General features: G+C 46.0%; 1 protein-coding gene across 1 annotated transcript in view; it reads right to left on the bottom strand.

Moving 5' to 3' along the window:
* LOC309622143 (uncharacterized protein) overlaps positions 1–21437 on the bottom strand; it is a gene marked incomplete at its 5' end in the record, with an annotated part of 101653 nt that overhangs the window by 22297 nt on the left and 57919 nt on the right. Inside the window, 2 exons of the mRNA XM_082409291.1 lie at positions 3069–3206; positions 15754–15891. Coding sequence (XP_082265417.1) covers positions 3069–3206; positions 15754–15891 — 276 coding nt within the window. The remainder of the gene's footprint in view (positions 1–3068; positions 3207–15753; positions 15892–21437) is intronic.

Genomic DNA, 21437 nt, shown 5'->3' with positions numbered 1-21437 from the left:
GAACACCAAACTGAGCTTCTCCAACAGAGCTTTCAAAAGCCTCGAACCTCCCTTGGCGTGCGCATGCTGGAGTCTGTGAAGGTTCTTCATGCGCTGGGGAAGAAGAATGAGACGAAAACTGGGCTCTCTTCCTGTCGGCTCTTGGGAAAGTCAAGCAACCCCAAAGACCCCCAGCCACCCCCAGCTATCCAGCCATGGCGGCATACCCCACGTGAGGGGAAGGGTCCTGAGAAAACGCAAGTCCAAGCCCAGAAACCAGACAGCAGTGCTGAAACAGAGTGTCCGTCTCCAGCCCAGTATGAGCGGCCTCCTCCTGGGAAGGTCAAGTTGATACCTCTGCCTTTTTCTGCCTGGGACAAGCCTCAAGCTCGACCCGCTCCTCGGAGGCCACAGTCTCTGGCCTCACATCGGCCTGCTGGGGCTTACCGTGCCCAGCCTGGTTCTACTGACTCAGCTCAACCTGCTGCAGCCAATTCATCCCAGCCAGCTCCTGCCTCTTTGCCAGGCCCCGCCAAACCAGCTCAGCCAACTGTGACCAACCCAACCCAACCGGCTTGGACCAACCATACCCAGCCTCGTGTCCCTCAGTCTGCTGCTCCTAGGCCTGCACCCTCCAAAACTTCATCTGGCGCTCCTCTCCAGCGGGAGCCTGTTCCCCCTGCTGTGAATAAGCGCCAGTCCCCACCCAAGCTCCAAACCCAATTTCTACTCCAAGACTTCAGCAAGCAACGAGTTCCATGGAGGGAACCCAACGTGCCTGAGCCAGTCATGTCAAAGCCCATCGAACAAGAGCAGAGGCCAGAGCGAGAGGCCATGAAGAGGCGGGCTCAACAACAACGGGAGAATGCTGCCAGATACACCTCTTCGGGCAAGCTGCAATTTTTCACCGAGAGGGAAAACGAAATGGAAATTGCCGACTACTACGGATACGTCAAGTGAGAGCTGCTAGGATTCTTGGTGCCACCTTGGCTACCAGCTGTTCTTCCATACACAGGTAAGACAGGTATAGAACTGAATAAGTAAATGGAATACAATTAATAGACGAGTAACAAACCTTTCGAATTTTCAGATGCTGCTAACTGGGGCGTGAGAAAGGAAGGACTGAAAGTTGGATGGGAGAATGAAGGAAAGGGGTAAAAACTGAGCAAAGAGGAAGGAACTTGGCCCAGGGCTAGGAAGGCCAAAAGAGACGTATGGATTTAGGAAAGGAAGCAGGAGCAAGGATGAAATGGCAGAAGTAAAAAGCAGGGTCAGAGGTCTGGGTTGAAAGAACACAATTGGAGTAGAGTTGAAGGTGACAGAAGATGAGTCTAGGTTTACTAGGAGAAATAGAAAAAGTCTCTCGGGGACGCTGGCCTTAAGTCTCACAACCACCAGATAGGTATTTCAGAAAACAAGAGGTTCAGGACACATCTCTGAAAGGTCTGAGTTGCCTTATTCAGGTGTGACTGTAGTGGGGGAATAGGGAAATCTACCAGAGAAGTGGCTAGGGCTCAGAGTTATCCTAGGGGCAGCTGACGACAGGGGCAGAGCCAAGGGAACTGCTGGATCAGGAGGCCCACGAACAAAGCAGGGGCATAGCCGCCTGTCACTTCCCTGCCAGGAAGGAAGCCAGGTATATTACTGTAACCAAGGCACACTGGGGTCTTTACTGTATGGAGAACTTGGCTCCTGCCCGCAATCCTACGGCTCGGCGTCACACACAGGAAGTAGGGCCTCTGGGCAACCAGAAATGGGAATGGGACTGAAGGAGATTCAGCCCACAAATATCCGACCACCAGCTTCCACCTCTGCAATCTGCCACCCTGTGTCTGCTCAACGCATCACAGAAACAAGTTTTCAAGGTGAGTATACAGACGGCAGAGAAAAGTTGAACAATGAGGTCAGCATTCAAAAATGGGGTCAAATCGACAGCTGGGAAGGGGTGTAGAGACAGGTAGAATTTAGATCCTGAGCCTTTAATAACCACTACCTTCTCTCAGTGCTCTCTGTTTTTAGACTCTATATGAGAACACCTAGGGCTTCCCTGGTGGCGCCTGCCAATGCAGGGGACACGGGTTCGAGCCCTGGTCTGCGAAGATCCCACATGCCGTGCAGCAACTAAGCGCATGTGCCACAACGACGGAGCCTGCATTCTAGAGCCCGTGAGCCTCAACTACCGAAGCCCACGTGCCTACAGCCCATGCTCCGCAACAAGAGAAGCCACCGCGATGAGATGCCCGCACACCGCAACCGAGAGTAGCCCCCGCTAGCCGCCAACTAGAGAAAGCCCGTGCACAGCAATGAGAGACCCAGTGCAGCCAAAAAAATAAATACGTAGAATAAATAAGTTCAAACAGTAAATAAATACATAAACATAAATTACAAAAAAAAAGAACACCTAATGCAGGTGGGAAGGTGGGAGGGCCACTGTAGAGGTCATCTATGCTACATGTACAAGAACCCCGAGAGCACACCAATCGGTACCACACTTTTCACTGCTGTAGCCGATCATTCCCCCTGTACTGCCACACTGTAGCACTCCCTTCCCTCATCTACTGCTATAGTCTCTTTGGAAGGTGTTTCCGAACTCTTGTTATCAGAGTGCCAGTTGAACTGTCCTCACTTCCTTCATTTATACCAGGATTGAAGACCTTGTGGTCCGAGATCCTGTCCAGAGAGCAAGCAGGCTAAGGCTCTGTCTTTGTTGATGTATTTCATCAGAAAGGGCTCTACCCCCTCTCCTAGTTCATGGTGTGAAGTGTTCTTGGCCTCTCGGGAAAGTGGGGAGAATGGAAAGGACCCTATATGAGAATGCTAGGCTCTGTAAAACATTTCAGGTTTTTAAAAATAAGACTCATTTTGTATTGGACTGACAACAGTCCTATGAAATACAAAGAAGGCCGAGAATCAGTGACAGGAAAGGATCACCAGTAAGAACTACAGCAGTCACCGCTTACCTCGTAGCATAGGGCACTGTCCGTGATCCTTAAGAAGAGTTAGTAGAAATGCCTTGCCCATCTTGCCCCTGAACCCCTTGAAAGGTACACGACTGCTGTGTTGGTGTTTAGGGGGAGCATCTCACTTACCAGGGACTGACTTCTCCCTTGATTCCTCTGTAGTGATGGAGACTTCCCCGCTGATGAAAAATTCCCTGGGATTGCAACCTCCAAGCCAGACAGCTTTCCTATGGAATGACAGAGAACTTGTCAAGGTGAAACACCAGTCTGCGGGAGAAAGGGAGGAAGAGAATGATGGAAATCGTTTCTGGGAAACTATTTTTACATTATGTGTTGTTTGTTCCCGGTAAATAAACTGAAATCTTCTTAACAGTACAACAAAATCTAAACCACTAAAGCCAACAATACAGGAGTATAACGTTCGACAAAAATTTCTTTGGCTGCGCAGCATGTGGGATCTTAGCTCCCCAACCAGGGATTGAACCCACGCCTGCTGCATTGGAAGCGCAGAGTCTTCACCACGGGACCACCGGGGAAGTCCCAGGACTATCACTTTTAAAGGAGAAGGTACAAACCCCTCGGTTCTATGAACTGGAGATTTTTAGTAAGAAGTCAATATATTTGTTGTTAGGCACATTTTATGTTAGGCTGTCTCCCTGCACAGGATGCAGGCGCCTTGAGAATGGAAGTCATATCCCTCTATAGTACGTCCCTCTTCTTTCTGCTTTGCAGTTTGCTGCTCCACTTGTTCAACCCCACCTAGTAATAACCTATACTTCCCTTGTTCCTGTTTTCCCATCTGGAAAACAGACAAAAGGCAACCAAACAACGCAAAGGTCTCAACAAATAAGGGATATCCAAAACCAGAGATGGCCAGAACTTCTGTACCCCTGATGAAATAGTCCTCATACAAAACCTGATAATCAAATTCCTTAATGCTAGGAATCACAGTGAAAAATAGTATCTGAACTGACTTCTGTCAGATGAGTGAGAACTAAGGTTAATTCAGTGTATCTGAAGCATAGAAAGTGAGGGCAAAAGTGGCACAAGATGGGGCTAGAGAAGCAGAGAGGATTCTAGACCACGCAGAGTCTTAAAGGCCAACAGTGTGTTTTCTATTCTCAAAACAATGTTTGTGAGCGATGTTTATGAGCAACGTTCCAACTTGCTTTGAAGGTTTCTTGTGTGAAGAGTGGATTGGAAGGAAACAAGATATATGGACACCAGTTAGGACCTAATCGCAACAGACAGGCAAGTTCAGTATTAGGAAGTTGAGGAAGAGCTGGCTGACAGATTCCAAAGAAATTCAGGAGATGAACTGAAGCGGGCTTAATGGGGTAGGAGATGGAGGAAAGGAAGGTCTTAGGGAATTCAAGGGTTTACTGCACACATGAGCAAAGTCTCAAAATTAATCATTTGAACGTACAGAGGCGGATCTCCCAAATGACACCGGTTAGGAAGCAACGGTACGCCCTTTAGAATTCCTAGAGACAACACAAATCAACTGTTTCGATGGAAAATTCGGCGGGACTCTTGATTTCCATGGGAATACAGAGAAAAGAGACACTGATCTGGCTTGCAGGTATATTTAGGAAGTTGTTAGCCGGACATCACCTACTAGTATCATGTAAGTAGGCCGTCCGAAGTAGGAAGCTTAGGGGAAAAACCTGGAGGAAAACTTAAAAGCTTAAGCCACACCTCTACACTACACCACCTTTCACAATTTCTTCTCAGATAAGCATCATCCCCATCAGTGAAGAAACTCGTTCGTACCTCATAATAGGAAAAACAGGCCTAAAGATTCAATGTGTGTCTTGGGAGGTCCCATCTATGCGATATCTTCCTGGGACCAGAAAAGGCCCCAGGAAGATCCATCTCTGCACCCCTGAAAGCTTACCACCAAGGAAAATGACTAGGTCCATAGATTTCCTCCCTCAAACCAGCTTACCTCACACATAGATCATTAGCAACTCCGCCCTTACTCACATTATCACAGTCACAAGAGTGGTTAGGGAGAAAAGCACTAACCAGGGGAACTAAAACAGAGGCAATCCAGGCCAAGCTGGGCTGGTGGCAGATATCTTGCTCCTTACGCTCGGGTGCATAATGCGACTCACCACAGTGCCTTTTTCACAGACCCTTTTGAACGTTTCTCCACAGAATCCAACAGCTCAAGTTAGTTCATGACGCTTCAAGGTCAACAATCGTCAAGAGAAAAACATGCAATATGTCTTACAATGTTGGATTCCTTACAAACAGGACAAGGAGATAACCATGTAGACAAAACCAGAGCATTTGAAAACATCTGTATTCTACAAACACACCAGTGAATGCTATAAATAAGGTACTATGACATAAAACAAAATGAAAACTAGATGTGAGACTCTTCTCTTCAGTGTACAGACTTCATGGCAGTTGCTGCACACTATCTAGCTACTTAGATCTTTAACTCTCTGTTCTGTTAATACCAAATGAGGCCCAAGTGTGTCAACCTGTTTCCCACAGAAACCAAAAAGTCTACATGCATCTCTTTTCTCCTGTGCCCTTTCACCTTACCTGCTCCCAATTCTCCACCAACGTCCTCCTCTTTCTCTAATTATTCTCCTCTTCATTTTGCTTGGCCTTGCCCCCAAGCATGCAAGACAGAGAGTCCTAGAGGTCCAAGATTCTAGAGTGGCTGTTTGCAAGGCGAAGGAGATTACAGTAACTGCCACACTGTATATACTTCTGTGCAAAGAAAAAGGGACAGTGTTCAGAATGTCTCTCACATATAACAAGAGCTGGAGATGGCAGGATACCTGTGTGGCCCAAGGAACTAGAGCTAGCAAATTATGGGCCAAACAATTGCAACCAAAGGCTGGAAGAGGAAAGGTCTGCAACCAGCTCTGTCTCCTAGCTCTCTGGTATTTGCTGCCAACGGGCAGAGTCTATTTCGTGAAGCATCAAGCACTGAAAAGAAGACTCCTGCTGCTGGAAGGTGACAGGAAGTAACGTCCAATGCAAGATCAAGGCTTGTCCTCGAAGCAATGCCCATAATGGAAGAAAAAAAAAAAAGAGAAAGCGGAAGAGAAATGTTAAGTCGCAAGTCCAACCTGGCCCCCAGCCTAGCCCAGCCCAAGGAAGGTAGGAGTCAAGGAGAAGAAACTAAAAGAGAAGAGCCTTGGACCACAACATTCTCCACAAGGTACACTCAACAAACTTCACCCTACTCTTGAACCAAGTTACAAAAAGAGCTTCTTAATCCCTACTTTGGCTCCTTAAAAGCTGCTATCAGTTCACTCATTAGACACATATGATTTCAGAACAACTGTAATAGTTCAAACTAGATGGCTCTTTCCTTCCTAAGGATTATTAATTAAAGAAGATCTATATAGCTCTAAGTATATGATACATAAAATAGAATACTCTGTAGAATATAAGTAACTCTTAGTTCAGTGTATTAATGAACGTCTGTAAGAAATGTGGCAATGATTTCCCTAATGGAAGAGCCTGGGGGAGGTAAATCTGTCTTCTAGGATTTCCTCCCCAGAGCTCAGAAACTCAGGTGTTGTTTTAGCTCTCCTACACTCTCTTCACCCAAGCCCGCCTTCCTGTTGGGGATCGGACCTCCCTATTGGCTCTCTCATACCTTTCAACTGCCTGCTTTGTGACATCACTCTCCTACCAAACCTACTACCACTTGGTAGAGTCTTGGGGTTTCCGTGGAGCTGTTTGGACCAGTAACCAGTGACCTCTGTACTGGACACGTGCGCCGTTCAGCTGCAGCCACTCGGACATCCTCTAGTGTTGTCTCCTCATCCCTGGTACCTGCAGTGGATGCTTCCTCTTCTCTGACCATGTCAGGTAAGAAAAGAAACTTTGGAAAGTTTTGCGTTCGATTTCTTTTGCCCCTAAATTGAGTAGGAGATTCAAAATAGCATGGAATAATGAGGGAAAGTATTGAACTACACGTCTGGAGACCTAATTTCACTTTTGACTTTGACGTTTACTATCTGTGTGACTTTGGACAAATCACTGGCTGTCTCACAAAGCCTGTTGCTTTCCTTAACTGTTACGTTAGGATACCACGTTGGGTTGATCACTCTGATCCCCTTCTTTTCCAGTATTGAGCCTTAAAGGGTACCCATGTAGAAAACGAAATCAGACACTTCTCAAGAGTGTTTCAACAGAAACATAGAAAAGTCAGGGGACATAGAAAACTAGCAATATATACCAAGATGTTTCATCTCTAATGGTCTCCCTCCACTAGGATTTCGACTAGTTGAAAAGAGAGAATAGGGAGAGAGGATGGAGAGTACTGGGCTCTACAGGGAGGCACAGAGTCGAGCGTAAGGAAGTTTAGGATGGTTTTCAGTAGCACAGGCCAACAGGCACCAAGAGATGGGAGAAAATGTAAGAATGAAGAGGGAAAGCATAGAGGAGCTCTCAAGAAAAACGGAGTTTGCAATGGAATGCTGATGGGAACCAAAGATTTTCAATTAAAGCAGAAACAGCACAGAGGGAAACCTGCTCAGAGCAGGGCAAAACCAAGTTGATGGTAGCAAACCCTTACATTAACAGACTAAGAAGGAAAGTAAGGCCAGAACAGGGGATCACCAGGAAAGGCAGCTTATCAGAAAAGTCATACTCCGTTTTCTTTCTTTTATTGCCTCTCTGAATACAGTTGGCCACTTGACAGTTTTGAATATAAACATTTTAGAAATACGTTTTAGAAATGATGCCTCCTATAAACAAGCAACCACAGTGGTTATCTAGGGGGCTGCTTTTCAGTGTTTTATTCTTTCTAATTTTTAAACTAGGTAGACATTTCACCAATTCAACATTTTAAGTGATATCTTCTAAATTGAATCAGAAGGACTATTTTCCTTGGTGTGATATGTAGGTTCTAAGGCAAGGCTGCTTTTCATTTTTACAGTTATTTCCTTCCTAACACAGAGAGCACATTGATCAACAGCCATCGTTCGCTTGTAGATCTTAGCTACCGAAGAAGAAGAAGAAGAAGAAGAAAAAGTCAAGCCCCACATCTCTAATTCCCCCCACTTAGGGAATTCCCTGGCGGTCCAGTGCTTAGGACTCGGTGCTTTCACGGCCAGGGCCACGCGGCGCGGCCAAAGAAACAAAACAAACAAACATCCACGTTTATCGAAAACCATATTGTGGAGTCCTGTGGATTTTCTTACATTTGAAAATCTTTTTTAATTGGATTCTAGGCATGATGGTTTTTTGAGGTTTTGGGATGCCATCTTCTTGGATGCTGAAGATGATTCTAATCTAAGTTCTAGGATAAATCCAAAAACCTTCCTGATACATTTTAAGCTTCCTTTCTGCTTATTATATAAGCTATATTCATTGAAATATATATTTCTCCTAGGCTTAATACCTCTTACTTGCTGGGTAAAAATATGAAGGAGCACAATAATGAAACTCTTTTACACTTATTATTTTGCTGTCTGCTTCGTACCGGTTTTCATTGAAATACTTGTCTATATGTGTTGTGGCTACCTATACATGCACATTTATTGCATTCTGTTGCTTGTTATGCATTTTTTACTGACATACCTTCTCTGTCTGTATGCATTGGCTAGGAATTCATTCACCTCTATCACCTCCATCGTGTCTTCTGGTTAATAGTATTCACTAAAATAGAGTGGGCAAAATTCACTTTCATAATATTGCATGGATGGTACAGAATGCCATTTGTTAGTAAATTCATTAGGCTTCGATACTTGCCACATACCCCAGTTTTCATTAATATCTATGGATTTCTTTTTCGTTAACGTAATATGCTTGTCATGATTTTTCTTTGTCTTTCTAGAACTTATTGTATCTTCCTCCATATAAATCATACGCAATAGATCAGCTTATTCATCTATTAATTATTACTGCTATTATTATTGGTGGTGGTGTTATAACCACTTTACAGGTGAGGAATCTGAAGTAATCAGATAACTCTTCCCTTTCCAAAAGCACTTAAGAAATCCACTTTCGGGTAATCATTTTGAGGTAGGATGAGAAACCAGGCTTGAAGAGGGCAAAAATGACTCTTTCAATTCACCAGTTGGACTGAGCTGTACGTCACCTCTAGGTAATAGCGTGGGAACTGCACAAGCAAAGGGAGACACTGAAGACGACAATGGTAACAGCCGTACTGTTTTCTAATGGACAAAAAAAATGCCTATATTATAAGTTCTATTTCTCCTGCTTTCTGGCAGTATCATGCTCAGAGTGGAGTCCTGGCAAGGAAGTCAGGATACTTAGGTTCTGAAACCTGGTAATGATACTAACATAATGAGAGAACTTGAACAAGTCAACCCGACCTCTCTGAGCCTCAGTTTCCTTACTCACGAAATGAGACTGAGAACATCGAAGTTCTCTAAGGGCCTCCTAGTTCTAAAATGCTTCCAGTCTAGGAAATAGCATAGAAGTCAATACGAGTGCAGGCTGAAGGGAAAGACAGGGCAGGGAGAAGGTTGCTTCCAGCCTAGAGAACAATCTCTGAACCACACCACTTGGCTCTTCTGCCCGTCTGTGCCCAAGATGGGAGCACAGGCAGTTAATAGAGAAGAGTGGAAAACTGCTCAGTCCTTACAGCCATCATTAACTGTCTGATTTTGGGTTTCTCAGGAAGTAGTGATAGTAGAGGTGTCCTGATAGCAAGAACCTTCAGATGATGCCGTTCCTCAAACGTAGTGAGAATTTCTCAACCTCCCTGAGTTTTTCATGACCCTCTTGTTCTTACAGAAAATTTCCAACATCCATCTCTACTTGGAACTCTAAATTCTCTGCAGCATTCTCCTCCTGTGGTGAGCAATGCAACTTCCCTAACACGAAGTGTCTGCAACTTCTCCAGAGTCTCTGCCCCTGCCGTCAGTTCGGCATCGGCTACTGGTACCCCTTTCCAGACACTCATGGGTAGTGCCTACCTTTACCAACATTCTAGCACGACTATGTTATCTGGAGTTACTGACCACAGCCAGATCTCCACTTCAGCTGCTTCCTATCCAGGTGTTCTTGAGTGGGACATCACAGCAAGCACTGAAAAGAATTCTTCTTCACTCGGAGACTTTACTCTGGCACTCACTGACCGCCACACAGCTGCCTCCTCCATGTTTCTGGCAGCCCAGTATGATAAAACTTCAGACGCCAAGAACATGGTCCCTCTACATCCATCGCTTTCTGCCAGCCTTGCTCAGGGAACACCATCTCAGATTCCAAATCAGGGGCAGAGCCGCCTGCCACTTCCCTGCCAGGAAGGAAGCCAGGTATATTACTATAACCAAGGCACACTGGGGTCTTTACTGTATGGAGAACTTGGCTCCTGCCCGCAATCCTACGGCTCGGCGTCATACACAGGAAGTCGGGCCTCTGGGCAACCAGAAATGGGAATGGGACTGAAGGAGATTCAGCCCACAAATATCCGACCACCAGCTTCCACCTCTGCAGTCTGCCACCCTGTGTCTGCTCAACGCATCACAGAAACAAGTTTTCAAGGTGAGTATAACAAACGCCAGAGAAAGTTGAAGAATGAGGTCGGCACTCAAAAATGGGGTCAAATCGACAGCTGGGAAGGGGTGTACAGGCAGGTAGAATTTAGATCCTGAGCCTTTAATAACCACTACCTTCGCTCAGTGCCCTCTGTTTTTAGACTCTATATGAGAACACCTAGGGCTTCCCTGGTGGCGCCGTGGTTAAGAATCCGCCTGCCAATGCAATGCGGGGGACACGGGTTCGAGCCCTGGTCTGCGAAGATCCCACATGCCGTGCAGCAACTAAGCGCATGTGCCACAACGACGGAGCCTGCATTCTAGAGCCCGTGAGCCTCAACTACCGAAGCCCACGTGCCTACAGCCCATGCTCCGCAACAAGAGAAGCCACCGCGATGAGAAGCCCGCACACCGCAACCGAGAGTAGCCCCCGCTAGCCGCCAACTAGAGAAAGCCCGTGCACAGCAATGAGAGACCCAGTGCAGCCAAAAAAATAAATACGTAGAATAAATAAGTTCAAACAGTAAATAAATACATAAACATAAATTACAAAAAAAAGAACACCTAATGCAGGTGGGAAGGTGGGAGGGCCACTGTAGAGGTCATCTATGCTACATGTACAAGAACCCCGAGAGCACACCAATCGGTACCACACTTTTCACTGCTGTAGCCGATCGTTCCCCCTGTACTGCCACACTGTAGCACTCCCTTCCCTCATCTACTGCTATAGTCTCTTCGGAAGGTGTTTCAGAACTCTTGTTATGTGAGTGCCAGTTGAACTGTCCTCACTTCCTTCATTTATACCAGGATTGAAGACCTTGTGGTCCGAGATCCTGTCCAGAGAGCAAGCAGGCTAAGACTCTGTCTTTGTTGATGTATTTCATCAGCAAGGGCTCTACCCCCTCTCCTAGTTCATGGTGTGACGTGTTCTTGGCCTCTCGGGAAAGTGGGGAGAATGGAAAGGACCCTATATGAGAATGCTAGGCTTTGTAAAACATTTCAGGTTTTTAAAAATAAGACTCATTTTGTATTGGACTTATAACAGTCCTATGAAATACAAAGCGAGCCGAGAATCAGCGACAGGAAAGGCTCACCAGTAAGAATTACAACAGTCACCGCTTACCTCGTAGCATAGGGCACTGTCCATGATCCTTAAGAAGAGTTAGTAGAAATGCCTTGCCCATCTTGCCCCTGAACCCCTTGAAAGGTACACGACTGCTGTGTTGGTGTTTAGGGGGAGCATCTCACTTACCAGGGACTGACTTCTCCCTTGATCCCTTTGTAGGGATGGAGACCTCCCCCCTGGTGATGAAAAATTCCCTGGGATTGCAACCTCCAAGCCAGACGTTTTGTGTGACACAAAGTCAAGAACTCCCCAAGTCCTGCAGTAGCAGAAACAGCCACATACTTGAGAGTAACCCACCATCTGAACTTGGGGACATTTCAGTGACAGCTCCAGTCCAGAGTGCCAGGCGTCTCCTGGCCCTGCCTCCAGCTCCAAGCCAGGGACAAATAGAGAGTAAGCACGTGGATGATATCAAAACCAAGCTTTCAAAGCCTCTGGATGCCTACCAGATCCCAACAGAGAACCAAGATCCTCCACTACTCCCTTTAGGAATCCCTGATATTCACCAGCCGCTGGCCTGCACCGATCCCCTCAGCCAAGAGGAGCAGCCTGGTTCTGAAAATGCTGATCTGGGAGAGAACAGCCGGAGTCGTCAGGACCTAGGGACACTTGAAAATGGGATTGAACCTAGCAGTGGTCTTGCAGACATTACTACACTGGCGGAGGATATTCACCTTCCCCAGCTCTTTAATCCTTTGAAAGATCTTGATCAATCCCAAGGTCCCAACGTGATCAAAGCTAAAGACACCAGAGCCATTAAGGTGAATCAGGTGCAGGAAAAGCCAAGTGTCATAAAGGTTCCCTCTGATCAACCCAGGAAGAACAAACAGAAAGCCTCTGAGCCTATCAGTGGCGCTCCCAAGGCCAAAATCCAGCCAAAGAATCCAGAGTGCCCGTTAGGGGGAGAAGTGGTTACATGCCACGCTGCAGTCAGTGACAGGGCTCCTGTGAACACGGCCAAGCACTCTCAAGGCAAACCTCAGAAAGCTGCATCCAGAAAGATCAGCAAAACTAAGAGCCACGGGCAGGAAAAGACCAAAAGGACCAGAGGGAGAAACAAGGCTGAGGAGAACAAGCAGTCAGGGAACAAAGTCAAGGCAGAAGAGAAGCCAGCAATCCCCCACACGAAGCGAAAGGAACACCAAACTGAGCTTCTCCAACAGAGCTTTCAAAAGCCTCGAACCTCCCTTGGCGTGCGCATGCTGGAGTCTGTGAAGGTTCTTCATGCGCTGGGGAAGAAGAATGAGACGAAAACTGGGCTCTCTTCCTGTCGGCTCTTGGGAAAGTCAAGCAACCCCAAAGACCCCCAGCCACCCCCAGCTATCCAGCCATGGCGGCATACCCCACGTGAGGGGAAGGGTCCTGAGAAAACGCAAGTCCAAGCCCAGAAACCAGACAGCAGTGCTGAAACAGAGTGTCCGTCTCCAGCCCAGTATGAGCGGCCTCCTCCTGGGAAGGTCAAGTTGATACCTCTGCCTTTTTCTGCCTGGGACAAGCCTCAAGCTCGACCCGCTCCTCGGAGGCCACAGTCTCTGGCCTCACATCGGCCTGCTGGGGCTTACCGTGCCCAGCCTGGTTCTACTGACTCAGCTCAACCTGCTGCAGCCAATTCATCCCAGCCAGCTCCTGCCTCTTTGCCAGGCCCCGCCAAACCAGCTCAGCCAACTGTGACCAACCCAACCCAACCGGCTTGGCCCAACCATACCCAGCCTCGTGTCCCTCAGTCTGCTGCTCCTAGGCCTGCACCCTCCAAAACTTCATCTGGCGCTCCTCTCCAGCGGGAGCCTGTTCCCCCTGCTGTGAATAAGCGCCAGTCCCCACCCAAGCTCCAAACCCACTTTCTACTCCAAGACTTCAGCAAGCAACGAGTTCCATGGAGGGAACCCAACGTGCCTGAGCCAGTCATGTCAAAGCCCATCGAACAAGAGCAGAGGCCAGAGCGAGAGGCCATGAAGAGGCGGGCTCAACAACAACGGGAGAATGCTGCCAGATACACCTCTTCGGGCAAGCTGCAATTTTTCACCGAGAGGGAAAACGAAATGGAAATTGCCGACTACTACGGATACGTCAAGTGAGAGCTGCTAGGATTCTTGGTGCCACCTTGGCTACCAGCTGTTCTTCCATACACAGGTAAGACAGGTATAGAACTGAATAAGTAAATGGAATACAATTAATAGACGAGTAACAAACCTTTCGAATTTTCAGATGCTGCTAACTGGGGCGTGAGAAAGGAAGGACTGAAAGTTGGATGGGAGAATGAAGGAAAGGGGTAAAAACTGAGCAAAGAGGAAGGAACTTGGCCCAGGGCTAGGAAGGCCAAAAGAGACGTATGGATTTAGGAAAGGAAGCAGGAGCGAGGATGAAATGGCAGAAGTAAAAAGCAGGGTCAGAGGTCTGGGTTGAAAGAACACAATTGGAGTAGAGTTGAAGGTGACAGAAGATGAGTCTAGGTTTACTAGGAGAAATAGAAAAAGTCTCTCGGGGACGCTGGCCTTAAGTCTCACAACCACCAGATAGGTATTTCAGAAAACAAGAGGTTCAGGACACATCTCTGAAAGGTCTGAGTTGCCTTATTCAGGTGTGACTGTAGTGGGGGAATAGGGAAATCTACCAGAGAAGTGGCTAGGGCTCAGAGTTATCCTAGGGGCAGCTGACGACAGGGGCAGAGCCAAGGGAACTGCTGGATCAGGAGGCCCACGAACAAAGCAGGGGCATAGCCGCCTGTCACTTCCCTGCCAGGAAGGAAGCCAGGTATATTACTATAACCAAGGCACACTGGGGTCTTTACTGTATGGAGAACTTGGCTCCTGCCCGCAATCCTACGGCTCGGCGTCACACACAGGAAGTAGGGCCTCTGGGCAACCAGAAATGGGAATGGGACTGAAGGAGATTCAGCCCACAAATATCCGACCACCAGCTTCCACCTCTGCAATCTGCCACCCTGTGTCTGCTCAACGCATCACAGAAACAAGTTTTCAAGGTGAGTATACAGACGGCAGAGAAAAGTTGAACAATGAGGTCAGCATTCAAAAATGGGGTCAAATCGACAGCTGGGAAGGGGTGTAGAGACAGGTAGAATTTAGATCCTGAGCCTTTAATAACCACTACCTTCTCTCAGTGCTCTCTGTTTTTAGACTCTATATGAGAACACCTAGGGCTTCCCTGGTGGCGCCTGCCAATGCAGGGGACACGGGTTCGAGCCCTGGTCTGCGAAGATCCCACATGCCGTGCAGCAACTAAGCGCATGTGCCACAACGACGGAGCCTGCATTCTAGAGCCCGTGAGCCTCAACTACCGAAGCCCACGTGCCTACAGCCCATGCTCCGCAACAAGAGAAGCCACCGCGATGAGATGCCCGCACACCGCAACCGAGAGTAGCCCCCGCTAGCCGCCAACTAGAGAAAGCCCGTGCACAGCAATGAGAGACCCAGTGCAGCCAAAAAAATAAATACGTAGAATAAATAAGTTCAAACAGTAAATAAATACATAAACATAAATTACAAAAAAAAAGAACACCTAATGCAGGTGGGAAGGTGGGAGGGCCACTGTAGAGGTCATCTATGCTACATGTACAAGAACCCCGAGAGCACACCAATCGGTACCACACTTTTCACTGCTGTAGCCGATCATTCCCCCTGTACTGCCACACTGTAGCACTCCCTTCCCTCATCTACTGCTATAGTCTCTTTGGAAGGTGTTTCCGAACTCTTGTTATCAGAGTGCCAGTTGAACTGTCCTCACTTCCTTCATTTATACCAGGATTGAAGACCTTGTGGTCCGAGATCCTGTCCAGAGAGCAAGCAGGCTAAGGCTCTGTCTTTGTTGATGTATTTCATCAGAAAGGGCTCTACCCCCTCTCCTAGTTCATGGTGTGAAGTGTTCTTGGCCTCTCGGGAAAGTGGGGAGAATGGAAAGGACCCTATATGAGAATGCTAGGCTCTGTAAAACATTTCAGGTTTTTAAAAATAAGACTCATTTTGTATTGGACTGACAACAGTCCTATGAAATACAAAGAAGGCCGAGAATCAGTGACAGGAAAGGATCACCAGTAAGAACTACAGCAGTCACCGCTTACCTCGTAGCATAGGGCACTGTCCGTGATCCTTAAGAAGAGTTAGTAGAAATGCCTTGCCCATCTTGCCCCTGAACCCCTTGAAAGGTACACGACTGCTGTGTTGGTGTTTAGGGGGAGCATCTCACTTACCAGGGACTGACTTCTCCCTTGATTCCTCTGTAGTGATGGAGACTTCCCCGCTGATGAAAAATTCCCTGGGATTGCAACCTCCAAGCCAGACAGCTTTCCTATGGAATGACAGAGAACTTGTCAAGGTGAAACACCAGTCTGCGGGAGAAAGGGAAGAAGAGAATGATGGAAATCGTTTCTGGGAAACTATTTTTACATTATGTGTTGTTTGTTCCCGGTAAATAAACTGAAATCTTCTTAACAGTACAACAAAATCTAAACCACTAAAGCCAACAATACAGGAGTATAACGTTCGACAAAAATTTCTTTGGCTGCGCAGCATGTGGGATCTTAGCTCCCCAACCAGGGATTGAACCCACGCCTGCTGCATTGGAAGCGCAGAGTCTTCACCACGGGACCACCGGGGAAGTCCCAGGACTATCACTTTTAAAGGAGAAGGTACAAACCCCTCGGTTCTATGAACTGGAGATTTTTAGTAAGAAGTCAATATATTTGTTGTTAGGCACATTTTATGTTAGGCTGTCTCCCTGCACAGGATGCAGGCGCCTTGAGAATGGAAGTCATATCCCTCTATAGTACGTCCCTCTTCTTTCTGCTTTGCAGTTTGCTGCTCCACTTGTTCAACCCCACCTAGTAATAACCTATACTTCCCTTGTTCCTGTTTTCCCATCTGGAAAACAGACAAAAGGCAACCAAACAACGCAAAGGTCTCAACAAATAAGGGATATCCAAAACCAGAGATGGCCAGAACTTCTGTACCCCTGATGAAATAGTCCTCATACAAAACCTGATAATCAAATTCCTTAATGCTAGGAATCACAGTGAAAAATAGTATCTGAACTGACTTCTGTCAGATGAGTGAGAACTAAGGTTAATTCAGTGTATCTGAAGCATAGAAAGTGAGGGCAAAAGTGGCACAAGATGGGGCTAGAGAAGCAGAGAGGATTCTAGACCACGCAGAGTCTTAAAGGCCAACAGTGTGTTTTCTATTCTCAAAACAATGTTTGTGAGCGATGTTTATGAGCAACGTTCCAACTTGCTTTGAAGGTTTCTTGTGTGAAGAGTGGATTGGAAGGAAACAAGATATATGGACACCAGTTAGGACCTAATCGCAACAGACAGGCAAGTTCAGTATTAGGAAGTTGAGGAAGAGCTGGCTGACAGATTCCAAAGAAATTCAGGAGATGAACTGAAGCGGGCTTAATGGGGTAGGAGATGGAGGAAAGGAAGGTCTTAGGGAATTCAAGGGTTTACTGCACACATGAGCAAAGTCTCAAAATTAATCATTTGAACGTACAGAGGCGGATCTCCCAAATGACACCGGTTAGGAAGCAACGGTACGCCCTTTAGAATTCCTAGAGACAACACAAATCAACTGTTTCGATGGAAAATTCGGCGGGACTCTTGATTTCCATGGGAATACAGAGAAAAGAGACACTGATCTGGCTTGCAGGTATATTTAGGAAGTTGTTAGCCGGACATCACCTACTAGTATCATGTAAGTAGGCCGTCCGAAGTAGGAAGCTTAGGGGAAAAACCTGGAGGAAAACTTAAAAGCTTAAGCCACACCTCTACACTACACCACCTTTCACAATTTCTTCTCAGATAAGCATCATCCCCATCAGTGAAGAAACTCGTTCGTACCTCATAATAGGAAAAACAGGCCTAAAGATTCAATGTGTGTCTTGGGAGGTCCCATCTATGCGATATCTTCCTGGGACCAGAAAAGGCCCCAGGAAGATCCATCTCTGCACCCCTGAAAGCTTACCACCAAGGAAAATGACTAGGTCCATAGATTTCCTCCCTCAAACCAGCTTACCTCACACATAGATCATTAGCAACTCCGCCCTTACTCACATTATCACAGTCACAAGAGTGGTTAGGGAGAAAAGCACTAACCAGGGGAACTAAAACAGAGGCAATCCAGGCCAAGCTGGGCTGGTGGCAGATATCTGCTCCTTACGCTCGGGTGCATAATGCGACTCACCACAGTGCCTTTTTCACAGACCCTTTTGAACGTTTCTCCACAGAATCCAACAGCTCAAGTTAGTTCATGACGCTTCAAGGTCAACAATCGTCAAGAGAAAAACATGCAATATGTCTTACAATGTTGGATTCCTTACAAACAGGACAAGGAGATAACCATGTAGACAAAACCAGAGCATTTGAAAACATCTGTATTCTACAAACACACCAGTGAATGCTATAAATAAGGTACTATGACATAAAACAAAATGAAAACTAGATGTGAGACTCTTCTCTTCAGTGTACAGACTTCATGGCAGTTGCTGCACACTATCTAGCTACTTAGATCTTTAACTCTCTGTTCTGTTAATACCAAATGAGGCCCAAGTGTGTCAACCTGTTTCCCACAGAAACCAAAAAGTCTACATGCATCTCTTTTCTCCTGTGCCCTTTCACCTTACCTGCTCCCAATTCTCCACCAACGTCCTCCTCTTTCTCTAATTATTCTCCTCTTCATTTTGCTTGGCCTTGCCCCCAAGCATGCAAGACAGAGAGTCCTAGAGGTCCAAGATTCTAGAGTGGCTGTTTGCAAGGCGGAGGAGATTACAGTAACTGCCACACTGTATATACTTCTGTGCAAAGAAAAAGGGACAGTGTTCAGAATGTCTCTCACATATAACAAGAGCTGGAGATGGCAGGATACCTGTGTGGCCCAAGGAACTAGAGCTAGCAAATTATGGGCCAAACAATTGCAACCAAAGGCTGGAAGAGGAAAGGTCTGCAACCAGCTCTGTCTCCTAGCTCTCTGGTATTTGCTGCCAACGGGCAGAGTCTATTTCGTGAAGCATCAAGCACTGAAAAGAAGACTCCTGCTGCTGGAAGGTGACAGGAAGTAACGTCCAATGCAAGATCAAGGCTTGTCCTCGAAGCAATGCCCATAATGGAAGAAAAAAAAAAAAGAGAAAGCGGAAGAGAAATGTTAAGTCGCAAGTCCAACCTGGCCCCCAGCCTAGCCCAGCCCAAGGAAGGTAGGAGTCAAGGAGAAGAAACTAAAAGAGAAGAGCCTTGGACCACAACATTCTCCACAAGGTACACTCAACAAACTTCACCCTACTCTTGAACCAAGTTACAAAAAGAGCTTCTTAATCCCTACTTTGGCTCCTTAAAAGCTGCTATCAGTTCACTCATTAGACACATATGATTTCAGAACAACTGTAATAGTTCAAACTAGATGGCTCTTTCCTTCCTAAGGATTATTAATTAAAGAAGATCTATATAGCTCTAAGTATATGATACATAAAATAGAATACTCTGTAGAATATAAGTAACTCTTAGTTCAGTGTATTAATGAACGTCTGTAAGAAATGTGGCAATGATTTCCCTAATGGAAGAGCCTGGGGGAGGTAAATCTGTCTTCTAGGATTTCCTCCCCAGAGCTCAGAAACTCAGGTGTTGTTTTAGCTCTCCTACACTCTCTTCACCCAAGCCCGCCTTCCTGTTGGGGATCGGACCTCCCTATTGGCTCTCTCATACCTTTCAACTGCCTGCTTTGTGACATCACTCTCCTACCAAACCTACTACCACTTGGTAGAGTCTTGGGGTTTCCGTGGAGCTGTTTGGACCAGTAACCAGTGACCTCTGTACTGGACACGTGCGCCGTTCAGCTGCAGCCACTCGGACATCCTCTAGTGTTGTCTCCTCATCCCTGGTACCTGCAGTGGATGCTTCCTCTTCTCTGACCATGTCAGGTAAGAAAAGAAACTTTGGAAAGTTTTGCGTTCGATTTCTTTTGCCCCTAAATTGAGTAGGAGATTCAAAATAGCATGGAATAATGAGGGAAAGTATTGAACTACACGTCTGGAGACCTAATTTCAGTTTTGACTTTGACGTTTACTATCTGTGTGACTTTGGACAAATCACTGGCTGTCTCACAAAGCCTGTTGCTTTCCTTAACTGTTACGTTAGGATACCACGTTGGGTTGATCACTCTGATCCCCTTCTTTTCCAGTATTGAGCCTTAAAGGGTACCCATGTAGAAAACGAAATCAGACACTTCTCAAGAGTGTTTCAACAGAAACATAGAAAAGTCAGGGGACATAGAAAACTAGCAATATATACCAAGATGTTTCATCTCTAATGGTCTCCCTCCACTAGGATTTCGACTAGTTGAAAAGAGAGAATAGGGAGAGAGGATGGAGAGTACTGGGCTCTACAGGGAGGCACAGAGTCGAGCGTAAGGAAGTTTAGGATGGTTTTCAGTAGCACAGGCCAACAGGCACCAAGAGATGGGAGAAAATGTAAGAATGAAGAGGGAAAGCATAGAGGAGCTCTCAAGAAAAACGGAGTTTGCAATGGAATGCTGATGGGAACCAAAGATTTTCAATTAAAGCAGAAACAGCACAGAGGGAAACCTGCTCAGAGCAGGGCAAAACCAAGTTGATGGTAGCAAACCCTTACATTAACAGACTAAGAAGGAAAGTAAGGCCAGAACAGGGGATCACCAGGAAAGGCAGCTTATCAGAAAAGTCATACTCCGTTTTCTTTCTTTTATTGCCTCTCTGAATACAGTTGGCCACTTGACAGTTTTGAATATAAACATTTTAGAAATACGTTTTAGAAATGATGCCTCCTATAAACAAGCAACCACAGTGGTTATCTAGGGGGCTGCTTTTCAGTGTTTTATTCTTTCTAATTTTTAAACTAGGTAGACATTTCACCAATTCAACATTTTAAGTGATATCTTCTAAATTGAATCAGAAGGACTATTTTCCTTGGTGTGATATGTAGGTTCTAAGGCAAGGCTGCTTTTCATTTTTACAGTTATTTCCTTCCTAACACAGAGAGCACATTGATCAACAGCCATCGTTCGCTTGTAGATCTTAGCTACCGAAGAAGAAGAAGAAGAAGAAGAAAAAGTCAAGCCCCACATCTCTAATTCCCCCCACTTAGGGAATTCCCTGGCGGTCCAGTGCTTAGGACTCGGTGCTTTCACGGCCAGGGCCACGCGGCGCGGCCAAAGAAACAAAACAAACAAACATCCACGTTTATCGAAAACCATATTGTGGAGTCCTGTGGATTTTCTTACATTTGAAAATCTTTTTTAATTGGATTCTAGGCATGATGGTTTTTTGAGGTTTTGGGATGCCATCTTCTTGGATGCTGAAGATGATTCTAATCTAAGTTCTAGGATAAATCCAAAAACCTTCCTGATACATTTTAAGCTTCCTTTCTGCTTATTATATAAGCTATATTCATTGAAATATATATTTCTCCTAGGCTTAATACCTCTTACTTGCTGGGTAAAAATATGAAGGAGCACAATAATGAAACTCTTTTACACTTATTATTTTGCTGTCTGCTTCGTACCGGTTTTCATTGAAATACTTGTCTATATGTGTTGTGGCTACCTATACATGCACATTTATTGCATTCTGTTGCTTGTTATGCATTTTTTACTGACATACCTTCTCTGTCTGTATGCATTGGCTAGGAATTCATTCACCTCTATCACCTCCATCGTGTCTTCTGGTTAATAGTATTCACTAAAATAGAGTGGGCAAAATTCACTTTCATAATATTGCATGGATGGTACAGAATGCCATTTGTTAGTAAATTCATTAGGCTTCGATACTTGCCACATACCCCAGTTTTCATTAATATCTATGGATTTCTTTTTCGTTAACGTAATATGCTTGTCATGATTTTTCTTTGTCTTTCTA

Source organism: Balaenoptera borealis, assembly GCF_965194805.1.
Source record: "Balaenoptera borealis genome assembly, contig: HAP1_SCAFFOLD_1622, whole genome shotgun sequence".
Classification (NCBI taxonomy): Eukaryota; Metazoa; Chordata; class Mammalia; order Artiodactyla; family Balaenopteridae; genus Balaenoptera; species Balaenoptera borealis.
Note: the sequence above shows the minus strand (reverse complement) of the source record. Positions and strands in the feature narration are given on the sequence as shown.